Below are 22,881 nucleotides of genomic sequence, written 5' to 3' on the forward strand. Positions count from 1 at the left end.
TGCAGGCTCATTTTCAGAAAACTTCACACTTATGTTATTACATTCATTTTCCAAAGACAACCCCCCACGATGTGAAGATAAACAACCAATACCTACTACACTTTAGCATTGTTATTTAATTTGTTATTTTATAACTGCGCCCGAATTAATAATCACAATGAACATACAAAAAATAGCAGCCATTGCGCAAGCGAGAAAATCGGAATAGCAACACAGCGATGTTAATATTTGTTGAATATACCAACTTAACCATGCCGTACGCATTTGCCATGCAATTTTAAATGTCATAAGTCATAACAGATGTAAATTATAAAGCCGCTTCTATTTATAGTCCAAATTATTTGATATGTACCTGTAGTCTGTACGTATTTTATATTATTTGTATGTTGGTACTCTAGCAATGAATTAATACAATAAATGGGTAGATGCTAAAACTGTCCGATTACGTTGGTAATAAATAGGTAGGTATAATGTTGGTGCATAGGTACGTTATATACATGTAGGTAACATCTGTGAGTGAATTTACTGCCCCACAAAAAGCGACAAGCAACGAACGGCTTTCCAGGGCTTAAAGTTGCTCGGGAAAAGCAACCGCCCCTTCCCCTCGAGTGGTCGCTTAATAGATCGCCACACTGCGATGTGTTTGGGCTACTGGCAACACTACATCGAATGGAAGATGCGTGAAAGTATTGAGGGTTTCTGCGGCCCTTTCACATTTGAAAAATATGTTGTTGCTAACTTACTCACTTATTATTATAGTTTTATTCGCAGGACATCATTATAATATTACGACAATATTACTTTAGTAATATGTCTTGTGCGGCAGCTATGGACTCCATGAGGAATAAAATACAGGCTTTCGAGGTGTGGTTTACCGTATTATCTTGACATCTAAAGATACAATACTTATGTAATGATGTATTACTCTAAAGAATGAGTTTTAAAAGCCAATGGATATAATTATGTAAAATGTTATTCATTTTGGTAAACAAAACTCTAGTCTAATTAGTTGACAATACATATGTCATGACCCCCACAAGGGGGAGGCTTACTGGGTTCTAGCCTGGGAGCCCGGGCTAGGGGGGCCGGCATGGTGGATCGACCGCATACACGAGATACCAAACATAACAAATTTTCTCTAATAGTAAAAAAAAGTCGCATGTGGAGCAATTTAAAACATGTCGTTGTGCGATGCAATTTTTGATTATTACGATTTGGAAAAAGCGTCACACTGCATTTAACCTTAGCGATATGTAGAGGGGCTGCCAAAAATTCTGGCCTGATGGCCTGCTTCAGGATGTGGGGGCCATGACACATGTACTTATTGTTTCAGATATAATATAGAAAATGCTTTTCTTAGCTATGGCAGATATGGCAGAGAAGGTTGTTTAAAATTGACAAATTAAAAAAAAAAGAAGAAGAATACATATAATTAATTACCTACGCAAAATTCCGTAAGTACAACATGTGACTGTATTTTTATAAATGTAATACACTAATGCGTACCTATATGTTCAACATTATTTCGTTTGTTTGAACACAGAACTTTAATAATGAAACTACCTACATACAATGTAATCTGTATGAAGTCCATGCAAGGTAGTGGTAAAAATTAATAATGACAATTAAAGTGAAAATGATCAATTTCACACCTTTTAAAACAAGAAGAAAATCACAATTTCAAGATGTCTACCAATAAAATGTACAATTAATTTTAAGAAAATTATAGAATTTTTTTTTGGCATGAAATTTGTTTCGAAAAAAGATTTACGTACACATTAGATTTATAATCAAGTCATTGATCTGACAGAAGAATTCATTTCACTTGTTTCTGATCTGTTCATATTTATAACCTATCTTATTTTTTTCAGATTCGTTTACGTCATAATTGAATACCTCCTCACACCTCATGTTGCCCTGGTACTTTCTAATATTTTGGTTTCAATTTCCTTTCCTATAAGTGATTTCACATTGTCGCTGCTAAAGAAGTTTTACCCCAGAAATAGGTACATTACAAAATCTTTTTTTTAAGCCGGCCCTGGCACTAGTCATATGTGTATGTATCCATATCCGAGTCTAATGTCGGAAAATGGCGGGAAATGACGATAATGGCCACGTCACATCCAGGTGACTGCCGTTTGTCTCTGCCTCTACTTTATTGTCTTTGGGCGGAGGCGAGTCGCCAAAATTTTGGCTATTTAATTGCCGCATTAAAAATACGGGCTACACTCATCTCGAGATATATTGTGACAAATAAATACGGTGCACATAAAATATTATTTACGATCACTCGCTTAGGTACTATATCGGTAATTCAGTAAAAACCTCAGAGTAATGATAATATATAGAGAAGGCCTATTTTTAGGCAAAATGAAGCCGTGTTTCTAGCGGATAACGCGCAGTAGAACAACGATTTTATTATTATCAACTTAACTATGAAACATTATACCATCGTGTTGCTTCTCAGTTCGACTACCAAATTTAAAAATTACCACTAACTTTATATTTAACACAAAAATAATAAATTTCAGCAACACGTGCTCGCAGTTTTTTAATGCATGTAATCAGCCAAATCAATTTTTTTCCGGCGACGTTTTCAAATTTTAAAAATTCTATTCTATTCGAAGAAATTCTATCTTACTCTAACGCAAAGAGCGGAGATATAAGCGTGCCGAATGCTTACTCACTCGCACGTATGGTTAGTTTTTGTTCAGGCCTTGGTACCAACCTAACGAAATTGACGAAAATTTTAAACAGTTGGTAGGAAGGACCACCCACAGGACTAAATAGGTAATTGTCGGAAATATTAGATTATTTTTATACAATATAATCTTAAAAACTAACCAGAACCATCTGTAATTTGTCACTCAATGAAAACAATTAAGTAGGTACCTACCTATGCAGAGAACTCATAAATAATGGGAACTGAAATACCTGACGGGTGTGGAGTAACAGGTAACCGATCGTGAGAATGGAAGAATATGGGATAAACTTACACACGTCTAAAGAATACGCTTATCCTTTTGACAACTACTCTCGGCTTATGCACTGACGCTCATTCAATATTTGTGTATCTGCAGTTGCAACACACACAATTGCACGTCTATAATGTGTGGTTCATTATCATAAGACACTCACACATTCAAAACCCTGCATTTAAATGAAGTGTATTGGGGAATAACCTATCGGAATTCTATTTATTAAACTGTTCTGTGTACCTAAAGTTCAGTGTGCACTATTTACGTCAGATCTTAACAGCCTACCTCCACCCATCATAAATAAATAAGTACCAACATAGCTAAGCATTAACTATCAAACACTATTATGGATTTTTCTCTCTGTCTCTCTTACCTATATATAATTATATAATAAGTGTATACATAATTTAAAGAAATTTTATGCATATGCACACTAGAAAAAATTATATTGTAGAAAAAAAGTACGACACACGACGGGACTTGTACCTGTCTGTATCTGCTAGATTTGCACCAGTATGCTTTTCCAATTAAGCTACGGGCATGTTGGTTAATTATGACGATTTTAAGTACCTACCTAGTTGTTACATGAAATGCTTATCGAATTGCGTTATAACGCAAAGGACGAAGATGTTTCTATACACCCAGAGAAGAATTTTTGGTACGGTTCGGTTATCAGGAATACAGCCGAAAACACATTTTGAAAATACCCGATATACCTACTGGATTATTTGTTAGTTTGGGTTAGTTTAGGTTAGGTTAGGTTGGTTTAGGTTAGGTCAGGTTAGTTTAACCTAACAAAAACTGTTTAATAATCCAGTTTATCGCCTATTTTCAAAATGTGTTTTCTGCTGTATTCCTGATAACCGAACAGTACCGATTTTTTTCAAATACTTTTAATATATACCTACCTATGTACCTGCCTACTTATTTGATTTCATTCAACCCCCACCCCCGAAAGGAAGTATCGATTCTCCAATCTCCACATTCCGCCGAGTCAACGAGTGTTTGAAATCCGACCTCGTCTCTTTCCGATGGATCGAATTACACCATTTAATGGTTTTTATAATCCGGCGCGTGACTTGACAATGGTGAAAAGAGATTTTTTTGATCCTACCAGTACCCAGTACCTACTCTAGTATAGTATCGACACATCCGAGGTTAATGACAGACAATAAACCATAATTGAGTGAGAACTATAATAATATAATAGACAATTAAGTTAGTATGACGTTTAGCAAATCATAATATAAACACTTTATTATATTATTACAGTAACAATCGGTAGGGTAAATGTATCTATTTTAGAATTAGCGTTCGCGGGTACTCTCTTTCTCTGTCTCTCCCACCCTATCTCAAATGTATACATATTAGACATCAGTGACGAGGGGTTGACGTAGGCTGTTAAGATTCGACATGAATAGTGCACACTAAACTTTTTTAGTCATACTTATTTGTTTGTATTTTGTATCTTATTTATTGTAATTGTTACAATAAGTGTTAATAATTCGATACTTTCCTACTCTAGTTAGCCGCCGTAGCGGACCGAAAGCAGCCATGTGTATAGAATAGACCCACTGGTCGTGATCAAGGCCGCACTACTAAATGTGTATCTTGTTTACTGTAGCATAATTGTATTAAATGGCAGTAGATACGATATTGATAATATTTCTGCAAGGACAGACTTAAGCTTATACTATTATAGTAATACATAACACCAATTAGATACTACGTAATTGTTTAAAGCAAAAAACTGAAAACAGTGCCTACGATAAAGTGATGGAACATGAAAAGTACATGTAGATGCTGTTGGCGACTCACTGGCAAACCTGGGGTCATTGGCAGTGGCCCCGTACCAGGGCGGAGCGCCTCTCACGTCGTAGTGGGACAGATCCGCCGAGGGGGGCGCGCAGTACGGGCCCTGGACGGCGGCCCCGTAGAGCCCACCCATTGCGTAGGGATTCGCCATATTTGGGGCTCCACCGCCTATCGATGAACCTCCACCACCCACAGGCGAGTTGACGCTGCTCCCTGATGAGGTAGATCTGTGGACAAAAGAGAAAGAAACTTAGTCAAAATCATAGCATAACATTGCAGCGCTCGAAATATGAACCGGAGCGCTTGATAATTTTCCGAAAATATTAAAGTGTGCGAATTTTTTTGTTATATACGTTATAGCTACCTATACCATGGCCCCCACATCCTGAAGCGGGCCCCCAGGCTAGGATGTTTAGCGGGCCTCCCTACCTATCACTAAGGGTAAAAGCAATGTGACGCGCTACATTAGCGTTTTCCATGATGTACGCGGTAAAATTAAGGTGTATTTTTAGCGAGTTTTTGTATTTTTAATGTACATCCATTTGAATTATGGAGTTGTCAAGTACATATCGGCAGACAGTTAAAAATTGCATCGTACAATCAAATATTTTAATTATTAATAATTATTGAAGTAAAATGGCGGGGCAGGCGACTTTCTTTTACTATTAGAGCAAATTTGTGGTCTGTGTTTATCTCACTCATCTGGTCGACTCGTCACGTCGGGCCCTTCCTGAGCCCGGGCCCCTAGGCTAGAGCCCAGTTAGCCCCCCCCCCTTGTGGGGGCCATGACCTACACGTAGGTAGCTAACTACCTTATACAGACAAATTCAATAGGTAATAGTCTTTACACATCTGATACGCACTACTATAATACCCCGTGTACACGTGCATGGATGCATTGTTGACAGTAAGTATTATCGCGGCCATAACAAGAAAATGTATGTGTAAACATGTATTATCCTGTAGTTGGTAAGATTGCATGCATGAATCAAAAAAGTTTGGAAGCTTCTGAATTCTCATGCGACAGTAGGATATTTTCGATCTACGCCTCCACAGTAGAACGATAGTGGCGAACCTGCCGGCAAAAAAACGAACTACGAACGAATTTAGTGGACATTACAAATTGATAATTGACAACGTTCACAACATGATATTAAGACAGAAAGAAATATTATTAAAACAGTATTAGGTACATACGTCATACATATATAAAAAATAATTAGATCTATATTAAGTTATTAAATAGTAGAAAAGTGTAAATAGAAAAAAATATATAAATTAGATAGGTACAAGGAACTACACTAAACAGGCTCTATTTTAAGAATTTCTAAAACAACGTCCACCTAATTCATTCTCACGTAGGTGGAATATATCAACATCAGAAGTGATTTGGTTGAACAGAGTTATTTCCCTCCCAATTGGCATCGCTAATGGTAGGTTAGTTCTGCTCCTTGTGAGAACAAACAACGTATGCTCCCGATTTCTAAGATATTCATCATCAGGGACACACAAGTCAATACTAACAAGAATGGCAGAGTTCTCATTTACACCGCGTATAAGTCGAAAAAAATACGTGACTAGATATTGATATCGTCCAGCATTTAAACTATTTAAACATGTAAGCATACGTAAGGAGAAAGGCCGCTCCTTCATAACACCACGCTGTCCGATGATATGGGTTTAATCGGTAAGCTAGTCAGATATGAACTGGTATTGTCGAATTAGTTTAGGTCCCTAATTTTGAAAAAAAATCTTTAAGGTTGACGGCGTTGACGCCTTTCAAGCGATGAAGATTAAGTCGAAGATATTGTGGTGACGGACTCGTTTGCAGAAGAGCCGAAAGATTATTTTTTAAAGGAATTAACTTCTTAAAAGGAGGCGTGGACAAAGTAGGTACCGATTCCTATTGTCACGGCACTAAATTTAAAAAATAATTACAAGATAAAAAGAACTTTTTATATACCACGTTTTTAAATTTTCTGTTGATTCATATAAACTTGACAATTCTATGTATTAATAATTTAGGACAATTAAGGAAATGTCAACAAATCATTTTTTTGCTATTTTGCAACAAACAAACAAATATTATAGAATACTTAAATGTGATTTTGATTTCCATAGTAACGCACGTATATATTAATAATTTAGTTGCTAGGACCACCCCCTTAGCAACCAATAATAGTGGATTGGATTACGGATTTCTTCCGAAATAACTTTTCATGAAAATTCTAGAAAAAATACATAGGTGCATAATCTACTGAGGATTAAAGCATTTCTACAAACACTACTCTCAAACAGCGGTATTTTTAGGTACTTGGAGCTCAGCGGCACTGACGACTTTGGAGGCCTGTTGTGTTTTTTTTAAACGGAGATATCAGTAGGTACTTTGTGACGAAGCGACCGCATAGTCTAATTTATGGAAAATTGCCACTGCTTTCAGAAGTTGCAATGATCGCATTCGTTCCTTCATTTCCCGCCCCTAAGCAACGCATGATCTATCTACCCTCATGGGACGTTGCTGCCCCTAACACCTGAATTTGTTAACATTTCCCGAGTTAACATAAAGATTTGGTTCTTGTCTGTTTAGTAGAAGCCAGAGATATACTCGTACCTACGTAGTGGATTATTTTGTTAGGTTAGGTTACCATTCTTGAATTCATAAAATCGACTATGAAAATTGCCGCTGTTCCCGACTGGCTTCCAGTAAACAGACTTGTCCCAAAACTTCTTAAACTTTCACAAGCAGAAACCATTTTTATCCGACATTATAATATATTTCTAGAAATATTCTAGGATTTCAAGCATTAGGTATACCATGATTTTATCATTGCATTAAACTAGTAAACAAATTCCTAGATTCTGAACATTCTATAGTAAATTCAAATATGTACAGCCATATTATATTTTAACATATTATTCATAATGCTAATTGACATTTTTGTAGTCAATGTCAGTAATACACTTATATTATAATATGAATATGATACAAGGTGAGAAATTTTCAAGAATCTCATTGAAGATTTCAAAAATTAACAATTTTCTTATATTGAGAACTAGTACCTACCTATTGTTCAAAAACGAAATATTTTTAGACATTTCAAGATTTTTTCAGTAAATAAATGCGTCTTAACGGCCCACATGCTCAGCGTACGTCTAAATGGAGCTTTTATGCTATTTTCAAAGCATGATCCTGGACATTCCTTAAACGTTGTAGATAATATATTTACATAATTTTGAATCCTTCTTATCTTTTATATTTATTTTAAACATTTCATGACTGCATAAACTATTTTTATTACATAAAATAGTATTCTTTTAAACCTCTCGCTCTAATGTTTTAGAATATAGTCATATTTCAGTACGTCCATGTGAAGTGGTGTTAAGATTTTTTATTTTTATTATTTTTAAAAGCATTTATAAAACAATTAGTAAAATTTATGTCGACATTATTATACTGAAATATTTACAATAAAAAATTATATTGATACTCTCTGTGATCCCAAATTTGTCAAGAATTAGGCATTTTATTATTCAAAAAATGGGCAAGATTTACACATTTCAAGATAATTCTAAAGATACTGATTATAAGCTATGTCTTTGACCATTCAAATGTGATAAACATTTTACCAATAATGTTTGCTTTATAATAATTATTGACCTAAGAATAAGGTAGTATTTTTTTGAAATACGCCATTTCTATTGGTATTTCCCAGCGGCTAAGCTACAACATACGGCCGTAGCCATAAATTGACAAACGATAAATGAAGTGGGAGTAAGATCATGTTAACGCGCGTGTTTGAACATGGACCTAACCGATTTTTTTTTAACGGTGCATGTTCAATTGTTTACATGGTACATGTTTTGACGTACGCTGAGCATGTCCGCCCTTAAGAATATTAAATAAAATTTGCAGTTGCGGCCATTAGATTTCTTCCATAGAAACAATTTTCTTATAAAAGACAAGACTCAATATTCAGGCTGTGTCCGGAAACTTGTACATAGTATGCAGTTTGCCATATCGGAAATAGGTATATGGCCGTATATTAAAGACCGTCCAACCTCTTTGGGTCGTGTAGTACTGACATAAAATTTATATGCAAATAAAACTCGGTTCTTGTCGGTTTATAGCTTACACTTTACTATTGCCGATATACTGGATTATATTTTGTTAGGTTAGGTTAGGTATTCATTTTTGAATTCATAAATTTTGCCAAAATCACCTATGAAAATTGAATTAATGTTCATATTGAATCTAATAAAATTGGAGGCCGTATAGTAACGGTCATCTCTTTCCGATAAGAAAGCTCACGGCGAACTGTGCGACGGTGAAATGTTTTACATACAATTTACATATAACCATATTCAGGCTGCGTGTTAAACTGATAATCTGTTTGTAGAAGATTATGATTGTTACATATTGAAAAAAAAATGGTAAAATGTTATTTAATATCAATATATTTAAGTATGAATTTTTAATATGAACGAAATATGCAATTGCGTAAAAAAATTAAGCATTAACTAGTAGGTACTATCAACAGATAATAATTATATCAGTGGCGAAAGGTGGAGCTAGGTAGATCCGTCATAAATGGTGCACACTAAACTTTGTCAAGCATACGTATTTGTTTTCATTGAAATAAGACTACAATTTACAGATGGTGTTGATTAGTTTTTAAAATTCAATTATTAAACCCTGCGAAAACCATGCCATAATAGATAAAAGTCAAAAAATACTCGTCTATCTATAAACTATATAAAATTATGCAATTAAGTCATACATAACTTTGGATATTTTATAGATAGAATAATATTCTTTATCTACTATAGTTTGGTTTAGTCAGGACTTAGTATTAGTTCGATAAAAACATATTCGTATGACTAACAAAGCTTAATGTGCACTATTTATGGCGGATCTTAACAGCCTACATCCACCCTTCGCTACTGCCTAGTATAAAACAAAATCGATAGAACTAAGTCTAATTTTCCAGGTTCTACTGAACATAATAATTACAAGATAAAAAGAACTTTTTATATACCACGTTTTTAAATTTTCTGTTGAATCATATAAACTTGACAATTTATTCTATGTATTAATAAAAACTTTTTATTGTACTTGATAGAAATACTGAATAAATATTTTAGAATACTGAAATGTCATTTTGACATCTCATATTGATTTCCATAGTAACGCACGTATATATTAATAATTTAGTAGCTAGGACCCACTTAGCAACCAATTATAGTGAGTAGTAAATATTACTTTTAACGATTTTTTTTCGAAACATACAAAACAAAATTAATTGAAAATGAATTCAATTCTGCTTAAAGATGGCCAAAAGTATTAAAAGAATGCATTGTCGTCGTGTTCTGGTATATTCTAAAAGTTTCAAATCTCTAGCTTGTCGGGAAGTCGTTAAAAAATTTGTATTGCACAAGAAAAAATCTGTACCGGACAAACAAGAATACGAGCTAATAAAAACGTGGTAAAAATAACATGAACCACATGTTTTTACCGACTCGAAAAATTAAATCATTTAGTTACAATTTAAATAATCAATTGTAATAGAGATATTATATCAGAAATTGATATTATCCTATGGTAAAACATTTAGTCCATGAATTTTAAACATTATTACGTAGGCACTTACTAGGCACATACCTACTTGAATAAATCTGAACCACAGAACAGATAATAAATAGAATTCCGATAAGGTATATTCAATACGCTACATTTTGATGCAGGGTTTTGAATGTCTGAGTGTCCTACGAAAATGAAACACGCATTATTCACGTGCAATACCTAGTGTGTGTAATACACCAATATTAAATGAGCGTCAATGCATCAACTGAGAGTAGTCGTCAGTAGGATTCGACGTATGACGTATTCTTGACACTTGTTAAGTTTATTCCGTATTCTTCCACATTCCAGATTGATTGCCTGCTTCTCCACACTTTTTAGATATTTCTGAGTTCCCTGGTAGATGCGGTAGATTATAAATAATTGTATTAGGCATCTGAAAGCGCGCAAGAATTTAGCTGTCGTATATTACAACGTTTTTCTTAACTCGTATTCTTATTTGTCCGGTGGTTCTTTGTCCGGTACAAATCTTGCAATCGATTTTTAATTAACTTCCCGACTAGCTAGACATTTGAAACTTATATCAGAACACGATGCTAATGCATTTTTTAATACTTTTAGCCATCTTTAAGTAGAATTGAATTCATTTTCAGTTAATTCTGTTTTGTATGAAAAGTTATTTCGATACCATTATTGGTTGCTAGGTCTGGGGTCCTAGCAACTAAAATATTTATATATACTTGCGTTACTATGGAAATCAATATAATGTCAAAATGACATTTCAGTATTATTTCTATCAAGTACAAAATTTTTTGATCGTTTAAGCTAGTCAAGTCAAGTTTATATGATTCAACAGAAAATTTAAAAACGTTGTATAGGTATAAAAAGTTCTTTTTATCTTGTAATTATTTTTATATCAATCGACGATATCTCATTGAAGCGGACGAATCCGGTCCCTACCATTATTAAACTATGTGAAATAAATACTAAATATTGAGTTTTATTTTAGTTTTTAGTTAGTACAATGTTTATTCATTTTTTTATTCAACGAATAATTAACAATATTTAATACCTACTAGTTATAACATTCTTTTATTGAACTTAGGTATTACTTTTTGGCGATCGGCTTTTGTGTATTAAATCAAAATATTAAGTATTACCTTAATTACTAATCGGTAATCTCCCCAAATTTTAGTTATACCTAACGTATTTGCACTTGCTAATAACGTAATAATAGTAACGCAATTTAGAAAACGCTCCAGAGGGTATTGTAAAAACCATTAAGTAGTTTACTTAGTCGCAATTAGATAGGACACGTATAGCTTAGTCATGGCCCCCACATCCTGAAGCGGGCCCCCAGGCTAGGATTTTTGGCGGACCCCCCTACCTATTGCTATAGATAATGGCAGTGTGACGCTCTACAGTAGCGTTTTTTAAATGGTGTACGCGGTAAAATTAATGTTTATATTTTAGAGTATTGTTGTAGGTATATTTTAATACATCCATTTGAATTATAGAGTTTTCGAGTATCGATATACAATTAAAAATTGTGTCGTACATCCACATAATTTTAAATAATAACATTATCGAAGAACAATAGCGCCGTAGGCGACTTTTTTATTACTGTTTGAGAGAGTTTGTGATTTGTGTTTATATGACTTATCTGGTCAACACGCCGCGCCGTGCCCTTCCTGAGCCCAGGCCTCCAGGCTAGAGCCCTGTCAGCCCCCCTTTGTGGAGGCCATGAGCTTAGTGGTCAAAGCACATGGCCTCCTATCCCATCTTGCTGTGTGGGTTTTTCAAAAAAAGAATTTTTTCTAGTGGCTATATTATATTAATGCTCAGAAGTGTTTTCAAATTATGTATGTTTAATGCAATGTCTTTTCACCCAAGAATTGACAGTTAATAGCATTAAAAAATAATCTAGAAAAAATTTAATTTAATTTTGAAACAATAAATTATAAATAACTATAAGTAGGTATGATTTTTTCCGGTGAAAGTGCAAAAAAATATTTGAAATGATTTGGTAGATAAGTATTTTTGTGTTATTGTTAAAATGTGTGATAAAATTATTTCATATAAAAATATTGAAGATTTTACAAGAATACTAGTTTCAAGTATTCGCAGTGCTAAGCGACAAATTTCCCATTTTGCTCAATATTCGCGCCCCATATCTAGCAAGGGGCCTGGCACACATTTTCAAATTGGGTCCTGGGTGCCCAACTTTCTTGGAATCGAAATAATTATAATATGGTAATTTACACCTATTTCATACATATATCCTTAAGTAGTAGGTATATCAAAAAAAAGTTATTTAACTAAATATCTAAGTATATGTAATGTAGGTAGTTATATTAAATTTGTGAGATGAAATAATGCTCAAGCATTTGCTAATACCTAACTTATCTGAAATTTACCCGGAGAATTACTTTTACTTGAGAATTTTTCAAAAAATTACATTTTTTTAAATCTTATTCTGCGAATACCTACTTGGTTGGAACAAATTAAATGCCTGCAGATACAAATAAAATTAAATACTTTTTCCAGACAAAAAAAAATATTGTTCAAAAACGCACTAGTACCTATTTAATATAAGTAGACGGATTTAATTTTCTTTTTATTACAACGTTTTTATTAGCTCGTATTCTTATTTGTCCGGTGGTTGTTTGTCCGGTACAAATCTTGCGATCGATTTTTAACTTACTTTCCGACTAGCTGGACATTTGAAACTTTTAGAATATATCAGAACAAGATGCCAATGCATTTTTTAATACTTTTAGCCATCTTTAAGTAGAATTGAACTCATTTTCAGTTAAATCTGTTTTGTATGAAAAGTTATTTCGGAAGAAAAGAAGAAAATTATTGGTTGCTAAGGGCTGGGGTCCTAGCAACTCAATTATTAATATATACGTGCGTTACTATGGAAATCAAAATGACATTTCAGTATTATTTCTATCAAGTACCTACAAATTTTTTTGATCGTTTAAGCTAGCAAGTCAAGTTTATATGATTCAACAGAAAATTTAAAAACGTTGTATATAAAAAGTTCTTTTTATCTTGTAATTATTCTTATTTAATTTGTATTGTTTTAATTTTTGAAGTTATACTTCTTTAGGCGCGTTTGGAAAATAAGATCAGAGTGTATTTTTGGCGTGTGACATGTAACACATAATTTATTTTTTCACACAAAAATAAACGCACTCGATTGGATTCGAACCACCGATTGTTATCAGCCAAACGCACTACCATTACGCCACAGTATGATACTCCAATCGTGACAATTATACAGTATAATATTATAGTTTAGAATTGTTCCGTTGCCTAGGCAGCGAATTTATTATTGTCGGCCATTTGCAATTCCTTACGTAAACAAACTATTAAACGTCATAGAGGCAGTTGTTACTTTAAAAATAAAAACAACGATAAATAATTACATAATTTAGCAATATAAGTTAAAGTGAATAGAAATAAACCAACGACGTTCCAATAAGCGGTCCTTTTTCTTGAGTGTGTAATTTAACAAGATAATTAAGAGCTAGTCGAAGAATCTAGGTTATCACAAGTTTTGTTTTTGTTTTGTTACGCCAAAGAAGTATAACTTCTAACGCGCGTACATAAGTACACACACCGATTTTTTAAAATTTGTTTTCTTGCGTGCAAGGTAGGTACGTTAAAACTATCATTTGAAGAAATCCAGACGCCGTATAGAAATCAAGGTTTAGTAGAATGGTGTCAGATCTTTTTTTTTCTAGATGCCTTTATGTATACCTCGCATTTACTATCGAGGTTTCTTAAGGACTTTGGCACGCAAACTACTCTACTTGATGGCAGGGCAGGTCTCATTTCGATGTTGGTATCGTTACTTTTAAATGACACTAACACCGTTCCAAAATAATTTTGTCATGGCAATAATGCCATAAGAAGCTTCCTTTCCTCTACATAATTACATATTATTAAGAATTTGATTTATATGGGATAATAACGTCGTGATTAGTGAGTACACCAATAGCTTAAGCGTTAAAAGCACAGCGCCCGGAATTCTATGGTTGTGGGTTCAAGTCCCATTCAGTGTAAATATTTTTTTATGATGAGTGTAGGTATTTCTGGAGTACCAGCAATGTACCTATGCAACAGGTATGTATGTGTTTACCAACCGACATAAATAGTTACGCATTGATCGGTATAACGAAACCGTTTTCGTCTGACTGCATTATCAGACTATAAGTACCACAGAACAGATAATAAATAGAATACCGATAGGCTATATTCAATACGCCGCATGTTGATGCAGTGTTTTGAATGTGTGAGTGTCCTACGAAAAATGAAGCACGCATTATGCACGTGCAATAGTGTGTGTACTACACCAACATTAAATGAGCGTAAATGCATAAACCGAGAGCAGTTTTCAGTATTCGACGTAAAACGTATTCTTGACACGTAACCCGGATTCTTCCTTACTCGAATTGGTTCAATGACATTACTAATGGACAACGCACTCAATACTAAGTCGCTAGCAAGTAAATTCGCGCATAGCGACATTCGCACATGTATAGGTAGACGTCACGCAATTTCCATTATGCGATATCACGCATTGGGAATTTATAGCAATATCACCTTTATTGTAATGGCGTTAGAACAGTGTTTCTAGTGTCAATGTTAATTGGAGCGAACTCGTTCGAACCGAACCATTCGGCAGACCGACAAAAAGCATCGGGAATTTATAGCAATATCACCTTTATTGTAATGGCGTTAGAACAGATTATGCCATTCGGCAGACCCGACAAAAAAGTGAGTGTCATTTTTTTCCAGATGCTTTGTCCATATCAATGTCGTTGAGTCGGTTAGACTGAGGTTCTACCTGCTATCGCCTTACCCGTTATGTATTTCAGTTCCCATTATTTCTGAGTTCCCTGGTATTGTAACCTATAGACGCGCACACTAGATGGGGAATTTCGTGCCCGGTCGCCCCTCCCAGAAATGCTTATCAAATTGCATTATAATATTGGCTATCGGTTTTTCTATATTAAATCAATTAATTCCTTAATTACTAACCGACGTCACGGATTATATTAGTTTTTATAACGTAGGTAGGTACTTAGACTTGCTAATAATTTAATAAACTATTTCTTTTATTCATTGAATAAAAAAAAAAATATTATACTGTCAATGTCATCAGATTTTTGCTACGACTTGATACTTACGAGCACTTACTTGCTAACACACTTTTCAATCATTCAGAATTATACAGTTTAGTTACTATTTGCTTCTGTCTTCCTTTATATTCCGGTAGTTTTTATTACTTACGTATTTTTATGTGTTTTATTTAGACCTCAATGCTATACGGCCATTGATTTCCGATACAATATCTCACGGTGAACAGTGTTACGGCCAACTATATACGTACAATTTTCTAGACACGCTTCACCATCCGTCAATTTCAACTAATCGACGAAACATCGTAGAGTGCGTAAGGTCTACGCCGTGGCTACACAGAGTGTCTACGCCTCTACGGATTTGGAGTTACATGATTAATATCTACAAATATATACAGCTGTCAGTGAATAATGTGTGATTTATATAAACAGTGACTTCCCGTATGAGTACGTATTGCCAATATAATACATCAGTGGCAAAGGGTGCAGGTAGGCTACTAAGATCCGACATAAATTGTTCACAATAAACTTTGTCAGTTATACGTATTTGTTTTCATTGAACTAAGTCAACAATTTACAGATCGTGTTAATTAGTTTTTAAAATTCAATTAAACACTGCGAAAACCAAGTCATGTATACCATTAAACCATACATAATTTTAGATATTTTATAGATAGTAAGAATAGTATTTTTATTTTAAGCAGGGGTAAAAGTTTAATATTTGTTTTCGTTGAATTAAGAATAAGTATCTACATATTATGTAGATATTTATTCTTAATTCAACGAAAACAAATAAGTATGAATGAAAAAGTATGCACTATTTTATCGAATAGCCCATAACATACCAAAACTATTATGGTTTGGTTTAGGCAAGGTTTAATTGATTTTTAAAAACTAACTAACACTGTGTATGTACATTATAGTCTTAGTTCAATAAAAACAAATACGAATGACAGACAAACTTTAATGTGCACTATTCATGTCGAATCTTGACAGCCTACCTCCACCCTTCACCACTGTAATACATATTCTCATGTCGGTTTATCACACAGGCATTTTTTTTTCAAGGGAGTTTCCAAACCTGCCAGCGCTACAAATCTCCACGTGCCTAAAACCACCAGTGTTTGTGAATAGGTTTCATGAAAATGTTTTTATTCTCAGTAGATGATTTCCGTGTCCGGAAACTTGTACGTATGCAGTTCCCCGTATCACACTTCACCATGAAATGATCTATCGGAAATATATGGCCATATAATTAAAGACCGTCCAACCACTTTGGGTCGTATAGTACTGACATAAAATTCATAGCTAAATAAAATACGCTTCTTGTCGGTTTATACTTTACAGGAAGCCAGCAGCAAACGTATTTTGAAAATAGCCGATGTACTGGATTATTTGTTAGGTTAGGTTAGGTTTTCATTCTTTAATTCATGAAAAATTTTGCCAAAATCAGCTATGAAAATTGAATTAATATTCATATTGAATCTAATACAATTGGAGACCGTATAGCGTAAGGTCATCTCTTTCCGATAAGAAAGCTCACGGCGAACTGTGCCACGGTGAAATGTTTTACGTACAATTTAGGTACATGTAACCACCTAAAACCATCAGTGTTTGAGAGTAGGCTTCATGGAAAATGTTCTTCTTCGCAGTAGATGCTGTGTAGGTATGTCGATTTAAATATTTCTTGTGTTTTTGTCTGTTAAGATAGCCGAAAATAAATAATAAAATACGTACCCAAGTTACATTATAAAATTTTAAACAATTTGAAACTAACTATTTTCTTTTATTCAACGAATAATTCACAAGATTTAAGAATGTACCATTCTAATTATTGAACATACCTACATAATTTTGAAAAACACTTCTGAAACAATACCTACATTATAACAAATCTTGTGAATTATTCGTTGAAATAGTTAATTAAGAATTATTAGCAAGTTCGAGTAAGTTACATCATAAAATATTGGAGAAATCCGTGACGTCGGTTAGTAATTGAAGTAGTAGGTACCTACTTTGATTTAATAAACATAAACCGATTGCCAATAGTAGCTTGATTTGGAAGAGCGCTGATGAGCAGGTATTAAAAGGCCAATAGTTAAAATTTGTCGTATTAATATATCACCTTGTTGTATAGTGGATAATGCGCGGACGGGGCGTAAACCCAAGAGATGCAGGTTCGTTTCCTGCCGGGTGTCTTACTTTTTGCAAAAAGATTTTTTCTATTGGCTATAATATATTTTCTCAGAAGTGTTTTCCAAAATTATGTAAGTTGTAGTTAAATTTGAAAATAAATATGAAAGAGGACGGCATTTTAAGTCTACCTAAGGGCGGCACTTTGAATATAATATGACTTCTCCTTCCTCTTCGTCAGAACCTCATGATTATCGTGATCCGAATGATCTGGCTCTCGAACAGACTTCTCAACGAGTTCGCCCCATTCCTCTCGACATTCTACGACGCGCAAGGCTTGTGGCCACTGGAAAACTGGTGACAGTCATGAATAATTGGTGCAATAATCTGTGGGATCCAATGTTTACTTTAATATTAATATTATAATAAAAATAGTGGGGACGACACTAACGATTCTAATTATTATGACCATATATATGTTATATTCGATAACCACTATAAATATTTTACAGGAAGTTTTCTTTGAATCATCCTATTTCAGTTATTTATTATTTATATACCTAACTCCCACTTAACTTACACCCACGGTGGCCTCGCGGTTTAAGCGTTGGACTATCACGCCGTGGGTAATAGGCTCAAATCCTGGGTCTGGTAAGTACAGATATTATTTTTCAATTTGTGTGTGAGTCATACCCTATAGACCTAATAGGTTGAGCAAGTGGCTGACATCCATTTCTCGTAAAAAACAAAATCTGTTCCTCTCTACAAACCTCTACTCTGTGGAGGCCCATATGATCCTATTAAGATCGGACATGGTCGGAAAAAATACCTAACTACATTTACGCATCATTATTTTCATCAATGGTTTTACTAAAATATTATATATACATTTATTTGTACAAATAATAAATAAATTAAGTAGGTTGTTTCAAAGAACCCCCTTTTAAAATATTTCAAATGTGAGTTAGAAGAGAAAAGTTCTGCATTCAGCTGACGATTTCTAGACGCGAAATGTCGCAATAACTCATAGATAAACACTAGTTATAGTTGCATACTATATGTTTATTGCTAGTCTCAAAATTCGGAGTATCTGGGGATAGGGAATATACCTGGATAAGTGCGAAGGCTCGTGGTTGAAGCGACGAGACGCTATAAGTAGTAAGCGGTTTAAATGTGGACGTCAGTGGCCCCAGTTCGACTCTGTTAACCCCCCCCCCCCCTCTTCCGCCGTATTAAAAATCAATAATAAATTATTTTCAACATATTTTATGACCCTCCCCATCAAGCGAAACCATTTTTCTGTGCAAGAAACAGCTCAATATCTATGTTATAATCTACTTATTTTAATATAGGTAATAATTTTGGAAACAAGTAGCTACGATAAATTCCTAAATTATATTTTATATATAATAGAAGTGTTTATTATTTTAATATCAATATATTTTAATTGTTATTGTAGAATTTTACCACGGTTACGTCATGTAAATTGTACGTATTTCATCAATTTCAACTAATCGTCGAATAAACGTAGAGGGCGTAAGGTCTACGGCGAAACAGTATCTACGGACGTAGAGCTAGATATTATTCACAAATATTTACAGCCGTCGGTGAACCATATTTTATATAAGTATAGTGCCACTATTATGGCAGAAATGATACTATTGTTTTTAACATAGGTATTTGAAGAATGCACGCTCAGTGTAATAGTAAAATTAGTTAAAGAAATCGACTTCAAAGCTGCGTAGGAATAGCGATATTCTAGCAAAATTTTCTGTCTGATACTCCTAAAATAATTAATATGTTGATATCCAATCTATGATACAGAACTAATGTTATCGGTTCTAGCAGTAGCGAAGCGTGGAGTTAGGCTGTTAAGATCCAACATAAATAGTGCACACTAAACTTTGTCAGTCATCATTTAACTGATAATACAATCTGCAAAATGGTGCTGGTTAGTTTTTAAAATTCAATTAAGCCCTGCCTAAGCCAAACCAGAATAGTTTAGGTGTGCTATGGCGATTCGATAAAAATAGTGCACACTTTTTCAGTCATACCCTATTTGTTTTCGTTGACTTAAGAATACATAATTATTACGGGAATAGGACGACAGGACTCCGGACAATTGGACGCCGCACTGTCGTAGACACGTCTACAGAACGTAGACGAGGTATTTTAATCAGTTTCTATCTACTACTTAGTAGTTTGAACTAATTTTACTCTTAACATAATGTATTCTTTATTGCGGATTGAGAATTATCATGCCTAAGGCTTTATATAAAATAAAAAACTCTTTTTTAGTTGGAACTTAAACATATACACGATTAAATTATTGTTTACGTCTGCATATTTACATTCTCACCAACTATTAAATCATAATATAATCATTTAAATATAAAAAATAATATTAAATATTTTTTTAAAGTACTTATAAGTGTACCTAACGTCTATTTATTTTCTAATTCCGTGGCGTCCAGTTGTCCGGTGCCAAATCGTTCTAGACCCATTATTACAGATGGTGTTGATTAGCTGTTTTTTTAAATTCATTAAGCTCTGCTTATATCAAGCAATAATCTTTAAAAATTATTGTCTTCCATCTATAAAATAATTAAAATTATGTATGGTTTAATAGCATAATTTTATATATTTTATAGATAAACGAATATTTTTTGTATATGATCTATAATGGCTTGAATAAGGCAGGGTTTAATTGAATTTTAACTAACAAAAGCGTTCTACACATCGTAGTCTTGTTTAAATGAAAACAAATAAGTTTGACTGAAGTTTAGTGTGCACTATTTATGTCGGATCTTAACAGCCTACCTCCACCCTTCGCCTCTGGATCTATATCTTATCAAAACATTCACAAATTTAAGTACATACGCACCATTTTCCGTACCTAGATAAGATGAAGATTGGTTGAAAAATAATATTGAAACTATATACCTAATTACATAAACTCAACGAAACTGATAAAATCACCTTTAATCTTCATATAAAATAAATCTTTTATCCTGGTGAAAGTCAGTAGCGTTAGGTATATAGAATCTCGATAGATTTTGAAAAAAAAATAGTAATCAAATTTAAATGTTCCAAATAATTCCATGCATTTGAATGATATATTATTTTAATTTTGTATCTACAACATATTATATACCTAAAACATGGCTTAATCGAATCTAATTAAATATAAGTGTCTAAACATACCTATTATTTTTTTTCTAATCACAATCCACTATCAAAGATGCACGTAGGTATAGGTATATTTAATAATACCTACATATTAGCAATTTATTCATTACTTTGCTGTCTCTAAGCAACGCACGAACTACAACCTACAGTGTAGGTCCTACACCCACGGGACGTCAATTATTTTTAACTTATTGAATGTTTGTTCTATGAAATCTAAATCGATAGATATTTAAAAAAAAAAACATTAAAATTGACATAAACATGAAATTCGATTCTTTTTGGATGTCGGTAGGTATAACACAAATTAAAACTTTAAACCGTTCATGACATAACATAATATGAAAAATTGTTATTAACGATAGATATTTAAATAAAAATACAGGGTAATATGAGTAAAAAAAATATTAGGTACCTACCTACACGGAAGCACACCGAGTGAACTAAGTAAACCCAATCTTAAAAAATATAAAACAATGTTCTCCTAAACTCATCCTCACGTAAATGGAATACCTATATCAATAGATTTAAGAAGCGATTTGATTGAACACACAGTTATTTCTCTCCCAATCGGCATTACCAATGGTCAATGCAGATTAGTTCTGCACCTTGGGAGAATAAATAACGGATCATCCTGATAATTATCAGGAACACGCAAGTCAATACTACCAAGAATGGCATAGTTTCCACTTACAGCGTGGATAAGTCGAACAAATATGTGGCTAAATATAAATCTCTTTTAAACTTTAAACTACATTATGTAAACATACCTAAGAGAAAGTCAGTCGGATATAGCGAAGTATATTATTCATGCAGTCTAAAGTAAAAGAACAACGAAAATTTCTTCTGAACCCTTACCACCATAAGACCGTACTTCAACTGATGCGGGGCCCAGACAATAGACACACTATCAAGCCTGCTTCAATACCAAAGCAATTTTTAGGTACTTTTAGGTTCAATATAGGTAGGTACTGACTTATTTATTAGTTTCTGAGTTGTTTTTTTCTTCTTATTAATTTTTTTTAACTTAGCTAAGTACCTATCAGCTATAGTTTTATTAGTGAGCTCAGTAATATCCCCTGAAAAAGTGCCGCCCTTAAGCAGGCTCAAAATGCCGACACTGCCATTTTAACTAACTACCCCTCAAATTATATTTCAATTCATGAAATACCTACCCAATATACCTACAAACTTTGTTATTTTTCTTTGCTATCTTTAACAAACAAACGCATTGAAATTAATACAAGTTCCATGACACACATTCCTTGAAGTCTACAGCGAGCAAACTGATTTACTAAGATTTAGTGTCGCAGGCAAAAAAATCTCTAATGAGGAAACCACTATCAAAATCATGAAGGTAATATTCGCATCTTTTCATTCTTCTGATGTGCTTATTAATTTCCACCCCATTGCATACCCCCATGAAATGTTACTGAGGGACGTAATCGTTGACCGATGTTTACTGGCGACTTAGGTTTTACTAGCCTTCTACATCACTGAACCCACCTGTATGGCGACGGAGGATTCGCAGCCAACTCCAACTTCCTGTAGCTCTCCTCGATGGGGCTGAGGATGTCGGAGACGCTGAACGGCGTGGTGTGCGCGTGCGCGTGGGCGTGGTGCGGCCCCAGATGGTGATGGTGGTGATGATGCTGCAGGTGTGGCAGCTGGAGACCGCCCTTCGGCGATAGGCTCATCGCCAGCTCGGCGCCATTGAGTTCAGGCAGCGCGCCCTGCTCGGCCGCGGAGCCCAACGCGTAGCCCTGCGCTGTCATGCGCTCTACAGCATAGCCCCACACCTTGGAGGCGGGTGTGGCGGCACAAGCGGCGACGACGCCGTTTGCCGCCTAAGCTCTGAGGCCCCCTTGTCTTCCTTCGCTCGTTGGTCCAGGACCAAAACCCTACCGCTAAAAACTGCAGCGTATCCTATTTAGATACCTATTTTCTTCAGCTTCTATTAATTGCTTTTCATCTATTATCACATATGCATCATCCTTTTTAGGATTTAAAACAGTACGATGTATTCTCCTGGTTTATT

The 22,881-nt window shown here is 34.3% G+C and overlaps 1 protein-coding gene across 1 annotated transcript in view; it reads right to left on the reverse strand.

Annotated features, from left to right (window-relative positions):
* The window catches only part of scro (scarecrow), a 113,556-nt gene extending 91,118 nt beyond the window's left edge, over positions 1-22,438 (reverse strand). The window contains exons 1-2 of the mRNA XM_085948523.1: positions 22,350-22,438; positions 4,797-5,020 (exon numbers count right to left, since the gene is read on the reverse strand). Of these exons, the coding sequence (XP_085804649.1) occupies positions 4,797-4,944 (148 nt within the window). The 5' untranslated portion in view covers positions 4,945-5,020; positions 22,350-22,438. The remainder of the gene's footprint in view (positions 1-4,796; positions 5,021-22,349) is intronic.
* Between the last annotated feature and the right edge of the window lie 443 nt (positions 22,439-22,881).

The sequence above is a fragment of the Rhyacophila brunnea genome, unplaced genomic scaffold (assembly GCF_057557595.1).
Source record: "Rhyacophila brunnea isolate RB1 unplaced genomic scaffold, BYU_Rbru_1.0 scaffold_20, whole genome shotgun sequence".
Classification (NCBI taxonomy): domain Eukaryota; kingdom Metazoa; phylum Arthropoda; class Insecta; order Trichoptera; family Rhyacophilidae; genus Rhyacophila; species Rhyacophila brunnea.